The 15,139-nt window shown below is 41.3% G+C and overlaps 1 protein-coding gene across 5 annotated transcripts in view; it reads left to right on the top strand.

Moving 5' to 3' along the window:
- clip2 (CAP-GLY domain containing linker protein 2) overlaps positions 1-15,139 on the top strand; it is a 58,723-nt gene that overhangs the window by 35,955 nt on the left and 7,629 nt on the right. For 3 of the 5 annotated variants that reach the window (XM_056284502.1, XM_056284501.1, XM_056284500.1), the window contains exons 9-14: positions 6,552-6,602; positions 9,720-10,103; positions 11,500-12,081; positions 12,224-12,281; positions 12,747-12,830; positions 13,935-14,091. In XM_056284502.1, coding sequence (XP_056140477.1) covers positions 6,552-6,602; positions 9,720-10,103; positions 11,500-12,081; positions 12,224-12,281; positions 12,747-12,830; positions 13,935-14,091 — 1,316 coding nt within the window. The remainder of the gene's footprint in view (positions 1-6,551; positions 6,603-9,719; positions 10,104-11,499; positions 12,082-12,223; positions 12,282-12,746; positions 12,831-13,934; positions 14,092-15,139) is intronic. The other 2 variants (XM_056284503.1, XM_056284504.1) reach the window with 2 other exon arrangements.

Genomic DNA, 15,139 nt, shown 5'->3' with positions numbered 1-15,139 from the left:
AAGTATGGCTGAAAGTTCTATGGCATTTTTGTCACTAACATTATCTGTGTACATTTAAATCACCTGTGATCACTACACAGTCAAATTCAGTGCAGATAATTGAAAGCATCTCAGTAAAATCATTAAGGAAATGTGGAGAGTATTTTGGTGGCCTGTATAGTATGACTAGTATATATAGAATACACTAGAAGAACCCCACTACAATGTAGCGGTTTGGTTATCCACTCGTCTAAATCTCCCTCCTCTTCATCCTGCCAGCTAACCGCCTTCCCCCTGCCCCTAAACCCCCCCCCACTCCAACTCCCTCCCCCCAAATGCTCAGAATCATCGGAAATGCCGAGAAAAGTGGTTTTTAGCCATTTTTAGAAAATTCATATTTTGCATAATCATGCATAATTATTATAATTATATTTTAATTATCTGCTATTTTTCTGGTCCTCTCTGGAACAATACCTACCACCTCCCAAAAAAATTAGGATCATAAGTGCATTTTTGCAAAAATGCATATATTTTGCATAATGCCAAAACATTTAAGTCCCAGAAAAAAAATGTTATATAGGTGAAAAAAATCAAAGATGCTCAGAATCATCTGAAATGCCGAGAAAAGTGGTTTTTAGCCATTTTTAGAAAAATGCATATTTTGCATATTTATGCATAATTTTAGTTTTCTGGGATTTTTCCCTTACTCTCTGAGACAATACCTACCACCTCCAAAAAGAATTAGGATCATAAGTGCTTTAGTTTTCGGTCCCGCTATCTACACTAACACCACACACACACACATTACGAAAATATATGAGTAGATATATATATATACTTAGCACAAAAAGTAAGGAAATTTGTGTTTGGTAGGTTATTTCTTTGTTGTAACAGTGCTTCTTGGCAATAAATCTTATACCGTTGGAAAGCCTGTTTATTTCCCTTTTAAATGGTGCCACATTTGTAAGGAACATACATTTGTGGGATGAGCAGCAGAGCTGAGTATGTGGGTTGCGCCCATGAAAAATTTGCCAAATCTTCTCTGCCAATGCCAAACAGCTTATTTTGCTGTTGCTGTTGACTCTTGTTTTGAGTTTCTGGTACCCCAGGTGCTGACAATCAGGTGCCTGATATACACTCACTGGCCACTTTATTAGGTACACCTTGCTAGTACCGGGTTGGACCCCCTTTTGCCTTCAGAACTGCCTTAATCCTTCATGGCATAGATTCAACAAGGTACTGGAAACATTCCTCAGAGAGTTTGGTCCATATTGACATGATAGCATCACGCAGTTGCTGCAGATTTGTCGGCTGCACATCCATGATGCGAATCTCCCGGTCCACCACATCCCAAAGGTGCTCTATTGGATTGAGATCTGGTGACTGTGGAGGCCATTTGAGTACAGTGAACTCATTGTCATGTTCAAGAAACCAGTCTGAGATGATTCGACCTTTATGACATGGTGCGTTATCCTGCTGGAAGTAGCCATCAGAAGATGGGAACACTGTGGTCATAAAGGGATGGACATGGTCAGCAACAATACTCAGGTAGGCTGTGGCGTTGACACGATGCTCAATTGGTACTAAGGGGCCCAAAGTGTGCCAAGAAAATATCCCCCACACCATTACACCACCACCACCAGCCTGAACCGTTGATACAAGGCAGGATGGATCCATGCTGTCATGTTGTTGACGCCAAATTCTGACCCTACCATCCGAATGTCGCAGCAGAAATCGAGACTCATCAGACCAGGCAACGTTTTTCCAATCTTCTATTGTCCAATTTTGGTGAGCCTGTGCGAATTGTAGCCTCAGTTTCCTGTTCTTAGCTGACAGGAGTGGCACCTGGTGTGGTCTTCTGCTGCTGTAGCCCATCTGCCTCAAGGTTCAACGTGTTGTGCGTTCAGAGATGCTCTTCTGCATACCTTGGGTGTAATGAGTGGTTATTTGAGTTACTGTTGCCTTTCTATCAGCTCGAACCAGTCTGGCCATTCTCCTCTGACCTCTGGCATCAACAAGGCATTTTCGCCCACAGAACTGCCGCTCACTGGATATTTTCTCTTTTTCGGACCATTCTCTGTAAACCCTAGAGATGGTTGTGCGTGAAAATCCCAGCAGATCAGCAGTTTCTGAAATACTCAGACCAGCCCGTCTGGCACCAACAACCATGCCACGTTCAAAGTCACTTAAATCACCTTTCTTCCCCATTCTGATGCTCGGTTTGAACTGCAGCAGATCGTCTTGACCATGTCTACATGCCTAAATGCATTGAGTTGCTGCCATGTGATTGGCTGATTAGAAAATTTGTGTTAACGAGCAGTGGCCGGCTCACCGGCCAGTAAAGTGGCCGGTGAGTGTAAGATTTATTGCCAAGAAGCATTGTTAGAACAAAGAAATAATCTACCAAACACACATTTCCTTACTTTTTGTGCTAAGTTCATATATATATATATATATATATATATATTTATATATATATATATATATATAATCTTGTTAAAAGAAACACCCAGTCACTGTATGTCACTCACTGTCAATTACCCAAAATTGGTCTCTTTTTTCCCACTTTCCAAAGGGAGGTCAGGGTGCAGGTTCACCTTCAGAACAACTTCCCTGGAGCCCCCTGACAACATAAACTTCATTGTTTGGCTCAGGGACTTTTCTGCTTGGTTGTTGGTTTACCGCTATCGGTGCTTGAATCCCCAGTACTCAAGGCAGTTATTTCAGGGGCAAGAAACTTGGCTGTCAGTGTATCCTTTTTTTTTTCTTTTTTTTTTAAGGGCAACAGTGGCAGATAGAAAAATATGATGATTTGAATCTCATGAATAAATGAATGACTTCAAGTGAAATTATCAGATTATGCCTTGCCTTTTTGGCTATGTTCAAATTTTAAAGTCTTTTTAATATGGTACAATTTCTCTTTTCCCCATGTCCCTTCAGAAAGAATACGAGTGGTATGAAAATCTAATTTATTCACCTTTTTTCATATTCACACACAGTTACACACTGTTGAATTTGAAGATGCTCTTGGCTGGCCCTGGCACTCATACACCCGATTAGTTTAGCGCAGAAACAAATTTATGATTACACGGTGTGTAATACACCTGTGTTGGCTAAAGCCCTGCAACATGCAATTCTCTAAAATTCATATTACAACGTATAGGACCCATTTTTTCAAACATTCCATAAGCTTAACACATGCTGATTTTCAAGTTATTTAACACAATGACCACTTCACATCCTAATCTTTCTCTTCTTTGCACTGTGCAAGAAAAGTCTGACTTCATAGTGCACTTGCATAATGGTGCAACACTCCACTGAAGCCATACTGGTGCACCAAAGAGGATAACAGACAATAGTATTAATGTTTAAATTGGATAAGACATGCTCTGGGTGCAATTAAAAGCATATCTAATATGAAAGTCCACTTAGCTAAAGCTCATGCTAGTTTGTCACAGTGCTCAGGATACCCTGAGCTGTATTTGACACAGATGGATGCCACAGTCTTGCTTCTCCAAATATGGAAAACATGCATTATTATGATAACCATAATATACAGAAGAAATGAAAACTGTAATTACAACTATACATTTTGGTTAAAAGTACTGAAATTAGCGTCCGGGTGGCATGGTGGTTTATTCTGTTGCCTACCAACACGGGGCTCGCCGGATCGAGTCCCCGTGTTACCTCCGGCTTGGTCGGGCATCCCTACAGACACAACTGGCCTTACCTGCGGGTTGGAAGCTGGATGTGGGTATGTGTCCTAGTCGCTGCACTAGCGCCTCCTCTGGTCGGTCAGGGAGCCTGTTCGGGGGGATGGGTAACTGGGGGGAATAGCGTGATCCTCCCACGCGCTATGTCCCCCTGGCGAAAGTCCTCACGGTCAGGTGAAAAGAAGTCGTTGGTGACGCCACATGTTTTGGAGGAGACGTGGTCGTCTGCAGCCCTCCCCGGATCAGCAGAGGGGATGGAGCAGTGACTGGCACGGCTCGGAAGAGTGGTGTAATTGGCTGAATACAATTGGGGAGAAAAAGGAGGGGAAACCCCCCCCAAAAAAAGTACTGAAATTATAATTCGTAAAACTGTAAATATGTAGCTCTGTCTCTCTCTGTTCATGGATCTGTCTGTCTGAAAATATATTTCCTCAACAAGCCAAAGTTCGACTCAGAAAGCAACACTAGAAGATAAATGCTAGCATCGCTATATGATTGTCTGAGCTCACATCAGACGTCAATCCCCAATATCCATCTTCCAGTGGCTGGTGTTGGTGTGAACAGCTCACTGGTACTGGGAGTCAGTTGAGCATCAGAGATTTTAGTGCTGTTGTCTGCAAAAGCTGCCCTCTCTTTACGCTCCATGTAATTTCCCTCCAGGCTATTTAGGTCTTTTGCCCGTTGAGTTTTGTTTATATTTTCCTTCTGCTCTACCAGTTTGTGTCTCTCCCTCTTTCTCCCTTTCTCTCTTTCTGTAGACTCAAACGAAATTGGAACATGCCCATATTCGTCAGCTTGAGCAGAGTCTGCTCCTCGAAAAGTCGAGAGCAGAGACGCTTCAGAAAGAATTAGAGAAGAAGAGGGTAAACCGTGAGCCCTTTACCTGTAGCCACTTCCTTGTGTATTCCACCTTTTTTTTGTGTGGTGCGAGACAGCAGCATATCTGTCACATTTTGTCTTTGGTTTCCACACTCACATTTTCTGTTTGAAATACCCACTTACAAGACAGAGTTTTATGAAGTTGCAACAGAACAGGGTTTCATTCTTTCTTCTTTTTTTTTTCATTTGTTTTATCTTCCCGAAGGAAGATCAAACAAAATTCCACCGTAGCAAAGTTGCTGTACGGTATTTGGCTGCAGCAGATTTTTTTTTTTTTTTTTGTTAATGGAGGAGCTTTGATCGTAGCTTCTTTGCTTTTAAGTTTGCACTGGCTGTCAGGTATGTGTTTTATGATTCGGAGCATTCTGTCACTGGAAAATATGAACAAAGGGGAAAGAGATCGAGGACAAGCCTCAGAGACCAATTTAAAACCAGTGTCTTTCTCAATTGTCAAACCGAGTTTAAAATTATATCTCACTTGTGGTATAAAATTTTTTCTTAGTAGCACATCATCCTCCGTATGAGTTTATAAATACGCTGCTACGAAAAGCGATTATCTGCACACAATATGTTATGTTGACTATAGAATTAAATGCAGAATCAGTTTAATAACCTAAATATTGATAGGGCCTACGATCCATGACTCAACCAACATTGGTAGTTGACAGGATCGGAATAAAAAAAGGGGGAAATTGACTAATCAGTCCGGGTAGCATAGTGGTCTATTCCATTGCCTACCAACACGGGGATCGCCTGTTAAAATCCTCATGTTACCTCTGGCTTGGTCGGGTGTCCCTGCAGACACAATTGGCCATGTCTGCGGTTGGGAAACCAGATGTGGGTATGTCTCCTGGTGGCTGCACTAGCGCCTCCTCTGGTCGGTCAGGGCACCGGTTTGGGGGGGAGGGGGAGCTGGGGGGAATAGCGTGATCCTCCCACGTGCTATGTCCCCCAGGTGAAACTCCTCACTGTCAGGTGAAAAGAAGAGGCTACCGACTCCACATGTATTGGAGGAGGCATGTGGTAGTCTGCAGCCCTCCCCAGATCAGCAGAGAGGGTGGCGCAGCGACCGGAATGGCTCAGAAGAATGGGGTAATTGGCCGGATACAATTGGGGAGAACAAGGGGAAAATTTCAAAAAAAGAAAAAGGGGGGGGGATTGATTAATCAAAATAGAATACTTCTAAAAAGAAACAAACAAAAAAACTAAATGTACATATCCACTGTAGCTACTTGATACTCCTGCTCCACCATCACCCCTCATTGTAATACTGCTTTTTCACATTCGGCTCCAGGTCTCACCGTCAGTCCTAGCTTTTACTTCTGTGAGCTTTCTTACATGGTGATACCTGGTCTGATGTATTCATTTTTTCTTTTAATGATGAATTATTTTTATTCACAGCATGGCACATTTAAGTGCTAACAACAGTCAACGGATAACGGCACCAATAACCATGACATTCTTCCACGTTGGACCTAGAATCTATAGATGTTAAGCAAATCACCACAATACTCATAGTGATCCGTCTTTTTTTGTGTAGTATAAACCATCCCTAATTATTTGTTGCTGACCCTAATTAATTTTTCATTTGTTTATTTTTACATTACCTCCCAGTTCTTGGGCTGGTAATCCATGATGCATTATTGATCACTAAAAAGTTCATAATCACTCAGGGCTTCAACCTGAACGCACAAAGTGAGATGTTTGTATTCATAGTAGTAATGCCCAATTTTCCATCAATGTGTGACTGAAAAGGGACAAAAGTACTACAAAACTTAACCTCACCATTTGCAAATGGGGTACAGCAGTTTATAGAGGAAAGCCCTCCAACAATAAACCTTCACAACAAAATTGGGCCTTGAAACTGGTGTCTGGTGGTCCTGTGCTGACTTCTAAAATATATTTCAGATCAACATTAGACATAGGATTATCTTAGAATGATAGCTGCTCAGATACAATAAGGTCTGCTTTTACCAACAGGGAAGTGGCACACATGATGCAGGTTCCTTGAGGTTGGGTAAGAGAACCAAGGTGAAAACGATTTGACCTTTGACCTTTTGCTTTGATTCTCTGCTAAGCTTTCTCAATTCTTGACTTCAAATTGTGTCAAGAAGATTAACCTTGCATAGACAACCTTTTACTCTTGTGTGAGTCACAATTTGAATGCCATTTCATTTCCTTAATATCGATTTGGCTGTCAAGTCTGAGGTCTGATAGCTAGTCTGCTGGGACTGTTGAGAACATCTATGCACTGTGTGATGGGTCCTCTTGATCTCCTTCCAAATGTAATTGGATAAATGTTTTGCATTCAAGGTTTTTGCCGTTGCTTGTTTGAAGTGTCTCTATATCCTTCGATTTGCTGTTTCTTTTTCTTTTTTTATTTTATTTTGCTTGGCTGCTTGTAGACAGTCGGAGAATGGCTTTCCTGCCCTGTCATCTTCCACTTCTTTGCATATTCAGTGGGCGCCACAAGTATTTGGCAGCAACACATTGTTTACTTGTTTCTTTGGTGTCTCACTTTTAAGATGTTGATGCAAATTTATAATGAGCAATATACAATTGGAGTGCGGCTTTTGTCAGCTTTGTGATGGATTATTTTTATTCACATGTCAAAAAGTCAATGTGAATGCTCGTACACAGAGAATGCTTATTGGAAAACATCAGCAACACAATGCTTTACAAGGAGTCAACAAATGTGAACTCTAAACAGTACTTTTTTTTTAATTCATGGTACTAAATTTCACAGAGCCGAAGCGTTTGGATACAGTAAGATTTCATTTGTATAACTTCTATAGATTAACTTACTGTAGTCTACTATTTGCTACTGTAGTGTATGTCTAGCTGTATGAGATGGCTGTGTTTAAGTAGGTTCACCCCCCCCCCAATATTCTATTTCTAAGGATTTTGCTGTAATGATGCTTGACTCTACACTACCGTTCAAAAGTTTGGGATCACCCAAACAATTTCGTGTTTTCCATGAAAAGTCACACTTATTCACCACCATATGTTGTGAAATGAATAGAAAATAGAGTCAAGACATTGACAAGGTTAGAAATAATGATTTTTATTTGAAATAAGATTTTTTTTACATCAAACTTTGCTTTCGTTAAAGAATCCTCCATTTGCAGCAATTACAGCATTGCAGACCTTTGGCATTCTAGCTGTTAATTTGTTGAGGTAATCTGGAGAAATTGCACCCCACGCTTCCAGAAGCAGCTCCCACAAGTTGGATTGGTTGGATGGGCACTTCTTTGAGCAGATTGAGTTTCTGGAGCATCACATTTGTGGGGTCAATTAAACGCTCAAAATGGCCAGAAAAAGAGAACTTTCATCTGAAACTCGACAGTCTATTCTTGTTCTTAGAAATGAAGGCTATTCCATGCGAGAAATTGCTAAGAAATTGAAGATTTCCTACACCGGTGTGTACTACTCCCTTCAGAGGACAGCACAAACAGGCTCTAACAGGTACTATTTAATGAAGATGCCAGTTGGGGACCTGTGAGGCGTCTGTTTCTCAAACTAGAGACTCTAATGTACTTATCTTCTTGCTCAGCTGTGCAACGCGGACTCCCACTTCTTTTTCTACTCTGGTTAGAGCCTGTTTGTGCTGTCCTCTGAAGGGAGTAGTACACACCGGTGTAGGAAATCTTCAATTTCTTAGCAATTTCTCACATGGAATTGCCTTCATTTCTAAGAACAAGAATAGACTGTCGAGTTTCAGATGAAAGTTCTCTTTTTCTGGCCATTTTGAGCGTTTAATTGACCCCACAAATGTGATGCTCCAGAAACTCAATCTGCTCAAAGAAGTGCCCATCCAACCAATCCAACTTGTGGGAGCTGCTTCTGGAAGCGTGGGGTGCAATTTCTCCAGATTACCTCAACAAATTAACAGCTAGAATGCCAAAGGTCTGCAATGCTGTAATTGCTGCAAATGGAGGATTCTTTGACGAAAGCAAAGTTTGATGTAAAAAAAATCTTATTTCAAATACAAATCATTATTTCTAACCTTGTCAATGTCTTGACTCTATTTTCTATTCATTTCACAACATATGGTGGTGAATAAGTGTGACTTTTCATGGAAAACACAAAATTGTTTGGGTGATCCCAAACTTTTGAACGGTAGTGTATACTATCTTAACACATTATAAAATCCCTTGGTAGCTAAATGGATTTAAACAAGGTTCTGAGGTATCATTTGAGCCTTTAATCTTAGTGTTACTGGTATAGAGATAAAGGATCACTTGGAATAGTCAATGTTCCTTTCCATTAATCCCCCGACAGAAAAACCTATATCAAGGTATCACAGGAGCAAGTTGGTTGTCTTTTTTTGATAACTCCTCAGTTTTTTTCCCCTGAAATTTTCCAACACTATTGGGAACCCCATTTTCCATAGTGCCTCAGTGTATTTTGGAGCTATTCGCATTTACATAGGCTACATTAAAATGCAAATAAAAAAGCTGGAAGGAGAACCTAACAATAAGATGAGAAATATTAATGGGTTAAAGATTTTTTACAGATGTGAAATGTATAGATTTCTGATTACAAACTCGAAATAAAATCTCACTTCCAATATAATTGATAGAAACCTAATGCATATCATGCATCCTGGTACCATGAATAAAAAGGGCTGTAGCTGCACAACTGTTAATCTATCATGACAAAAAAAATTACCTCAAATTAAAGTTGTTAGTCTGCACATTAAACCGTATTGTATTATCTCATATCAAAACATAGACAATAAAGTAGGGGGCCGAAATGCTAAACAACGTGTTGCTGTCCAGACACATCTTGGTGTAGGTAGCACTGGAGCTTGTTGTTTCCGAGCCTCACCTTCTCCAGATTATGGGGATTCCTCTATGAATGCTTAATGGTTTAAGAACCGAGTTTCCGCTCTTCTTATTCTTTTGCTTCCTCGGGGCTGATCTCTATATATACACATTTCGGTCGTTCTGTGTGTGTGTGTTTGTGTGTCTGTGCGTGATGCTTTATGGATGTCTTCTTTTCTTTGGAATGACACCATTCTGTCACTGGAGATCTTTGCACCCCTTTTGGTAACAATCTCACTAGTTTTAGGGGTCTGATATTTTCCTTCTACGACAATCACGGGGAAATCTGCTAACGGCAGTGACACATCGTCTATCTTTTCAGCAAACCACGGTTGAGGAAAAGAGCCGTATCATGCAGCTGGAGGAGGAGCTAACCCTGAGGCGAGTAGAAATCGAGAACCTCCAAGCTCAGCTCAGAGGTACCCAGTCTGGCTCTCAGCAAACCAGCATCGATGACGGCACCGCTGAGCCAGGAACCCAGCAAGAGACCCTTCTCCTCCGGCAGCAGCTGCTATCGGCAGGGCGTGAGCACTACAAGGAGAGCAGTGAGCTGAAGGAGAAGTATGAAGATGCCTTGGCGGTGAGCCAGCAGCAGATTGACACGCTCAAGGCTGTGGTGGAGAAACAAAACCAAGAGATCAGTGAGCTGAAGCAGAAGGTCCAACAGGCCACCAAGGAAAACATGGAAATGATGGACAGCTGGAAGGTAGGCTACCCTTATGCTTGAACTGTTGGAATTTCAGAGAACTTTGACATTAGTGCTTTGTGAATATTTTTTGTTTTGTTTATTGTTGTTTTGTTTGGGGGCAGGGTAGGGTGTCAGTTTTTGGTTCAGTTATGGAAGGAAATGTTGATTTCATTTTTTTGCTTATTTATTTTGACTGTGACTGCTGAAGTTGTTTTTGGAAAAAATATCTACCATTCAGTTTAAGATTACATTTAAAATTCAAAATACCAATCAGTTTTATCCAATATTAACAGACATTATGAATGTAAAAAAAACGTTTCATGATTACCCCCCTCCCTCAACCATAACACTACCCCCTGCAGTTTTTCCCTTTCTGTTGTTAGTGCTTTGCAAAAACTGGAAAATGCAGACAGGTGCAGTGGATTGTGATTGTTGTTGTTGTTGCGACGCTGGACTGTGTTGAATATGTAGCTTTTGAATCTACAAATTCCAGCAGGCTAGATGCTGCAAGGCGTATTGCTGCCCTCTTGAGTCAATAGCATGTTATTTAAATTTTTTTAAAAAAGAAACAATGTTAACTGAGTTTTCCTACAGTTGAATCAGTCTAGTTCAATTAGTTTTTTAAAAGTCAAAACCTAAATGAAATTTCAGTTATAGTCTCAGCACTATTTGGAAAATGGTGGATTGCTCCCTGCGGGTTGGGATGAGTTGTTGCCTCAAGCGAAGGAGTTCAAGTATCTCGGGGTCTTGTTCATGAGTGAAGGTAGGATGGAGCGGGAGATTGACTGGCAGATTGGTAGTAGTAATGTGGATGTAGTACCGGACTGTTGTGGTGAAGAGGGAGCTGAGCTGGAAGGCAAAGCTCTCAATTTACCAGTCAATCTTCGTTCCAACCCTCACCTATGGTCATGAGCTTTGGGTAGTGACCAAAAGAGTGAGATCACAGATACAAGTGGCTGAAATGAGTTTCCTCCATAGGGTGTCTGGGCTCAGCCTTAGAGATGGGGTGAGGAGCTCGGACATCTGGAAGGAGCTTGGAGTAGAACCGCTGCTCCTTCGCGTTGAAAGGAGCCAGTTGAGATGGTTCGAGCATCTGATTAAGATGCCCCCTGGGTGCCTTCCTTTGGAGGTTTTCCAGGCATGTCTAACTGGGAGGAGACCCCGGGTAGACCCAGAATTTGCAAGAGGGACTACATGTGCGATCTGGCCTGGGAACACCTCGGAATCCCCCAGGAGGATCTGGAGGGCATTGCTGGGGAGAGGGGCGTCTGGAGTGCCCTACTTACGTAGCTTGCTGCCACAGTGACCTGACCCCAGAGAAGTGGCTGATGATGAGATGAGATGAAACTATTTGACATGACAGTGTATATATGAATGCGTACATGTTTTGAAATAAAATTCCTCTCTTTGGCAGGAAAAACTCGACTCACTAGTCACTGACCACCAGCGCTCATTGGAAGAGCTGAAAGCCTCATTGACAAGTGACCGTACTTCATCCTCAGGCCAGGAGAGGGATCCCCAGGAGCTTCGAAGTGCCCTGGAGAGCCTGAAACTGGAGCATCAGCTAGAGATTGAGAATCTCAAGGCCAAGCACAAGATCGAGGCAGCTGTTCTGACCAAGGAGCGAGAGGACCTCTGCACACGGCTCCAGGAAGCCAAGGACCAGCTCAACGACAGCAGTCATGCTTGGAGGAGCCAGGATGAGGCCAAAACCAATAACCAGCCACAGGAACTGAAGGAGGCCGTAGAAAAGCTGCAGAAGGCTGAACAGAGGCTGGCAGAGTCGGAGAAGCTTCAGAAGGAGCAGGACAGAGCCCGAGAGGAGCTAAGAGAGAGGCTGGAGCTGTCAGAAAAGAAGATGTCCGACTACCAGGCTTTACAGAAAGCCAATGCAGAGAGCAGAGAGGAGATCCAGAGCCTGGAGGAGAAACTGAGAGTGACAGCAAACCAGCTCCAGGCCATAGAGGCAGACCGCTACACATCCAATGATGCAAATGTGAGAAGCTGAATGAAGAGAAGGAGTTTGGGGAATATGACGCAGCTGTGTTATGTGTTTTCTTTAAGCATGCAATTAACTATTTACTGCCTATGATGATGTTGTACAAATTTGTGTTTTAATGTTTCCTTTCTTTGTTTAGGTGATAGAGGATAATGAAATCTCTGATGAAAAGATGTCACTGAAACAAAATATTGAAGGTAAGTAGATTTAGTGTCATTATTTATGTTTTTACAAAAATTTTACTTTTGGAGAGTACATGTACTGTATGAGCTTACTGTCATATTGTAGCAAAAAGGCTTTTTTGTTAATTGTTTGCTTGTTTTTGTCTTTTTTTCCACCCAGTTTTTTTTTTCAGATGTATTTTTGGCATGTTTAAATGTTTAACGTGACAGTGTTTCTATTAATATTTTCCACTTTATTAATAAGCTATAGACACCAAAAACATTTGTTATTGGTATTACCAAAAAAAAAAAAATCTGCAGGCTCAGACCTTTGTAAAAGACTTAGATATATGTAAAAAAAAATACATATTTTTCATTGTTTTTATTACATAGAGAAACTGATGATGGTCTGATTCTTTTGTCTTTTTAGATGCAGCAGTTCTGTTCTTGTATGGTTGTCATTTTGTTGATATGAACCACAATAAAAACTTCTCTTCTCAGAAACGATGGAGAAGCTAGTGAAAAGGGAAAAGGAGGTCTCCACTCTATCTTCACAAGTTGATGCGCTCAAATCACAAATTACTGGTAAATGTTCTTTTCAAAAGCATTTCAAGAGAAGTCAGTTGTGGGTGTCCAGGTGGCATGCAGTCTATTCCATTGACTACCAACACAGGGATCGCTGGTTCAAATCCCCATGTTACCTCCTGGCTTGGTCGAGCATCCCTACAGACCCAATTGGCCATGTCTGCGGGTGGGAAGCTGGATGTGTGTATGTGTCCTGGTTGCTGCACTAGTGCCTCCTCTGGTCAGTCAGGGCGCCTGTTTAAGGGGGGGGGGGATTAGCGTGATCCTCCCACACGCTACATTCTCCTGGTGAAACTCCTCACTGTCGGGTGAAAAGAAGTGGCTGGCGACTCCACATGTATCGGAGGAAGCATGTGGTAGTCTGCAGCCCTCCCCAGACCAGCGGAGCAACGACTGGGACAGCTCGGAAGATTAGGGTAATTGGCTGGATACAATTGGAGAGAAAGGGGGGGGTGTCAGTGAACACCCGTTCTTTTTCACTCTTCTTTTGTTTTTCATTGACTTTGATGAAAGGACCATAAGAACAATAACATATTGTGAATTACAGAGACCATCTCCAGCATCAAAACACTATTGCACAGTGATATTTTTTGTCTGCCAAGGTAGAAGAACAACTAATTTTCCCCTCAACATTTGAGACAAACTAACTGTAAATATGACCTTGGTAGGCTTCACGAGCCTCATTAGCAGTGTGATTTCCAGGACAAGAGCCAATGGTACATACATTGCACACCTTTCTCGTGTAACTCGTTGTTTTATGATAACCCTTCCTTGCCCACCTGACTTAACCTTTCAGGCTGCCAAGGCTGTGTCATTATCAGAAAACCTCAAAGCTTGCCAAAAATATTTGTAACATTGCTCAAGATTTTTTATTTTCCTGGAATGGTAAAAATGATGGACATGACAGATTCATATCAGGAAAAAAATTGGGTCTTCCTTGTGATTGCCAGACTTCTCCCTTTATCACATCGATTTTGAGTTAGGCTTACATAAACCATTGAGGTAATGTTAATGTTTTCTCAGTCATTTAAAGAACTTTTACATTATAGATTACTTTGGCAAAGCATGAATGAAAAAATATTTATTGCATTCTTCTCACACCAGCGTTGGAGGGCAAAGTTCGCTCAGGGGAAAAAAAAGCAGATATCCTCACCAAGGAGAAGATGCGTCTGGAGACAGACCTTGAGTCCATGACCAAAAAGTCCCATGATGCTTCTGGACAGCTGGTCATCATTAGCCAGGAGCTACTGAAAAAAGAGAGGTAACAGGAGATGTGTCTATTGGAGTGAGTCTATTGATTTTCTAATGTAGATCAACACTTTTTTTGTTGTTGTTGCATAAAATGAATAAAAGATGACACTGCCATATAATAATAATAATATAATTAATAATAAAAAATAATAATTTTGTCTATATAGCACTTTTCTAAAACAATGCTACAAAGTGCTTCACAAAAAAAGATAAAACCAGACAAGGCAAAAATAAGAGTAATATCAAATAGAGTAAAAATAAAAACAGTATAAATAAAAACAAATATCAAACATTTATAAAAGCTTTCAAAAAAAAGAAAAGGTTTGAGACGAGATTAAAAGAAGCTAGAGACTTAGTTTGACTTAGCTCAATAGGAAGAGAGTTCCATAGTGTGGGGACTCTAACAGCAAAAGCCTGATCACCATTTGTAACAAACTGAGACCTGGGAATAACTAGCAGGGCTCCATCTGCAGACCTTAATGGTCGAGGGGGGACATACCAAGTCAGTAAATCACAACTGTAGGAAGGAAAAAGACTATTTAAAACCTTAAAAGTGAGCAGTAAAATTTTAAAATCAATTTGAAATATAACAGGGAGCCAGTGTAGAGACACAAGCACAGGAGTGATATGATTATGCCTCCTTGTCCCGGTAATGAGCCGAGCAGCGGCATTTTGTACCAACTGCAGATGGTGGAGGGAGCCCTCACTGATACCAGAATAAAGTACATTGCAATAGTCAAGCCGAGAATAGATAAAAGCATGTTCAACTTTTTGCAGATCGGCAATTGATAAAAATGACCTAATTCTGGAGATTAGCTTGAGCTGGAAAAAGCATGACTGAACAACATGTTTGATTTGATTATCAAAACTTTGGTTAGCATCAAATATTATCACAAGATTCTTAACAGCCTGCTTAAGACTACCTGACAGATCACCAAGATTAGTAGCAAAAGGGCTGATGGGTTTTTTTTTGGGGGGGGGGTTCTCCCTTTTTCACCCCAGTTGTATCCGGCCAATTACCCCACTCTTCCAAGCTGTTTTGGTTGCTGCTCCACCCC

Source organism: Lampris incognitus, chromosome 8, assembly GCF_029633865.1.
Source record: "Lampris incognitus isolate fLamInc1 chromosome 8, fLamInc1.hap2, whole genome shotgun sequence".
NCBI lineage: Eukaryota > Metazoa > Chordata > Actinopteri > Lampriformes > Lampridae > Lampris > Lampris incognitus.
Note: the sequence above shows the minus strand (reverse complement) of the source record. Positions and strands in the feature narration are given on the sequence as shown.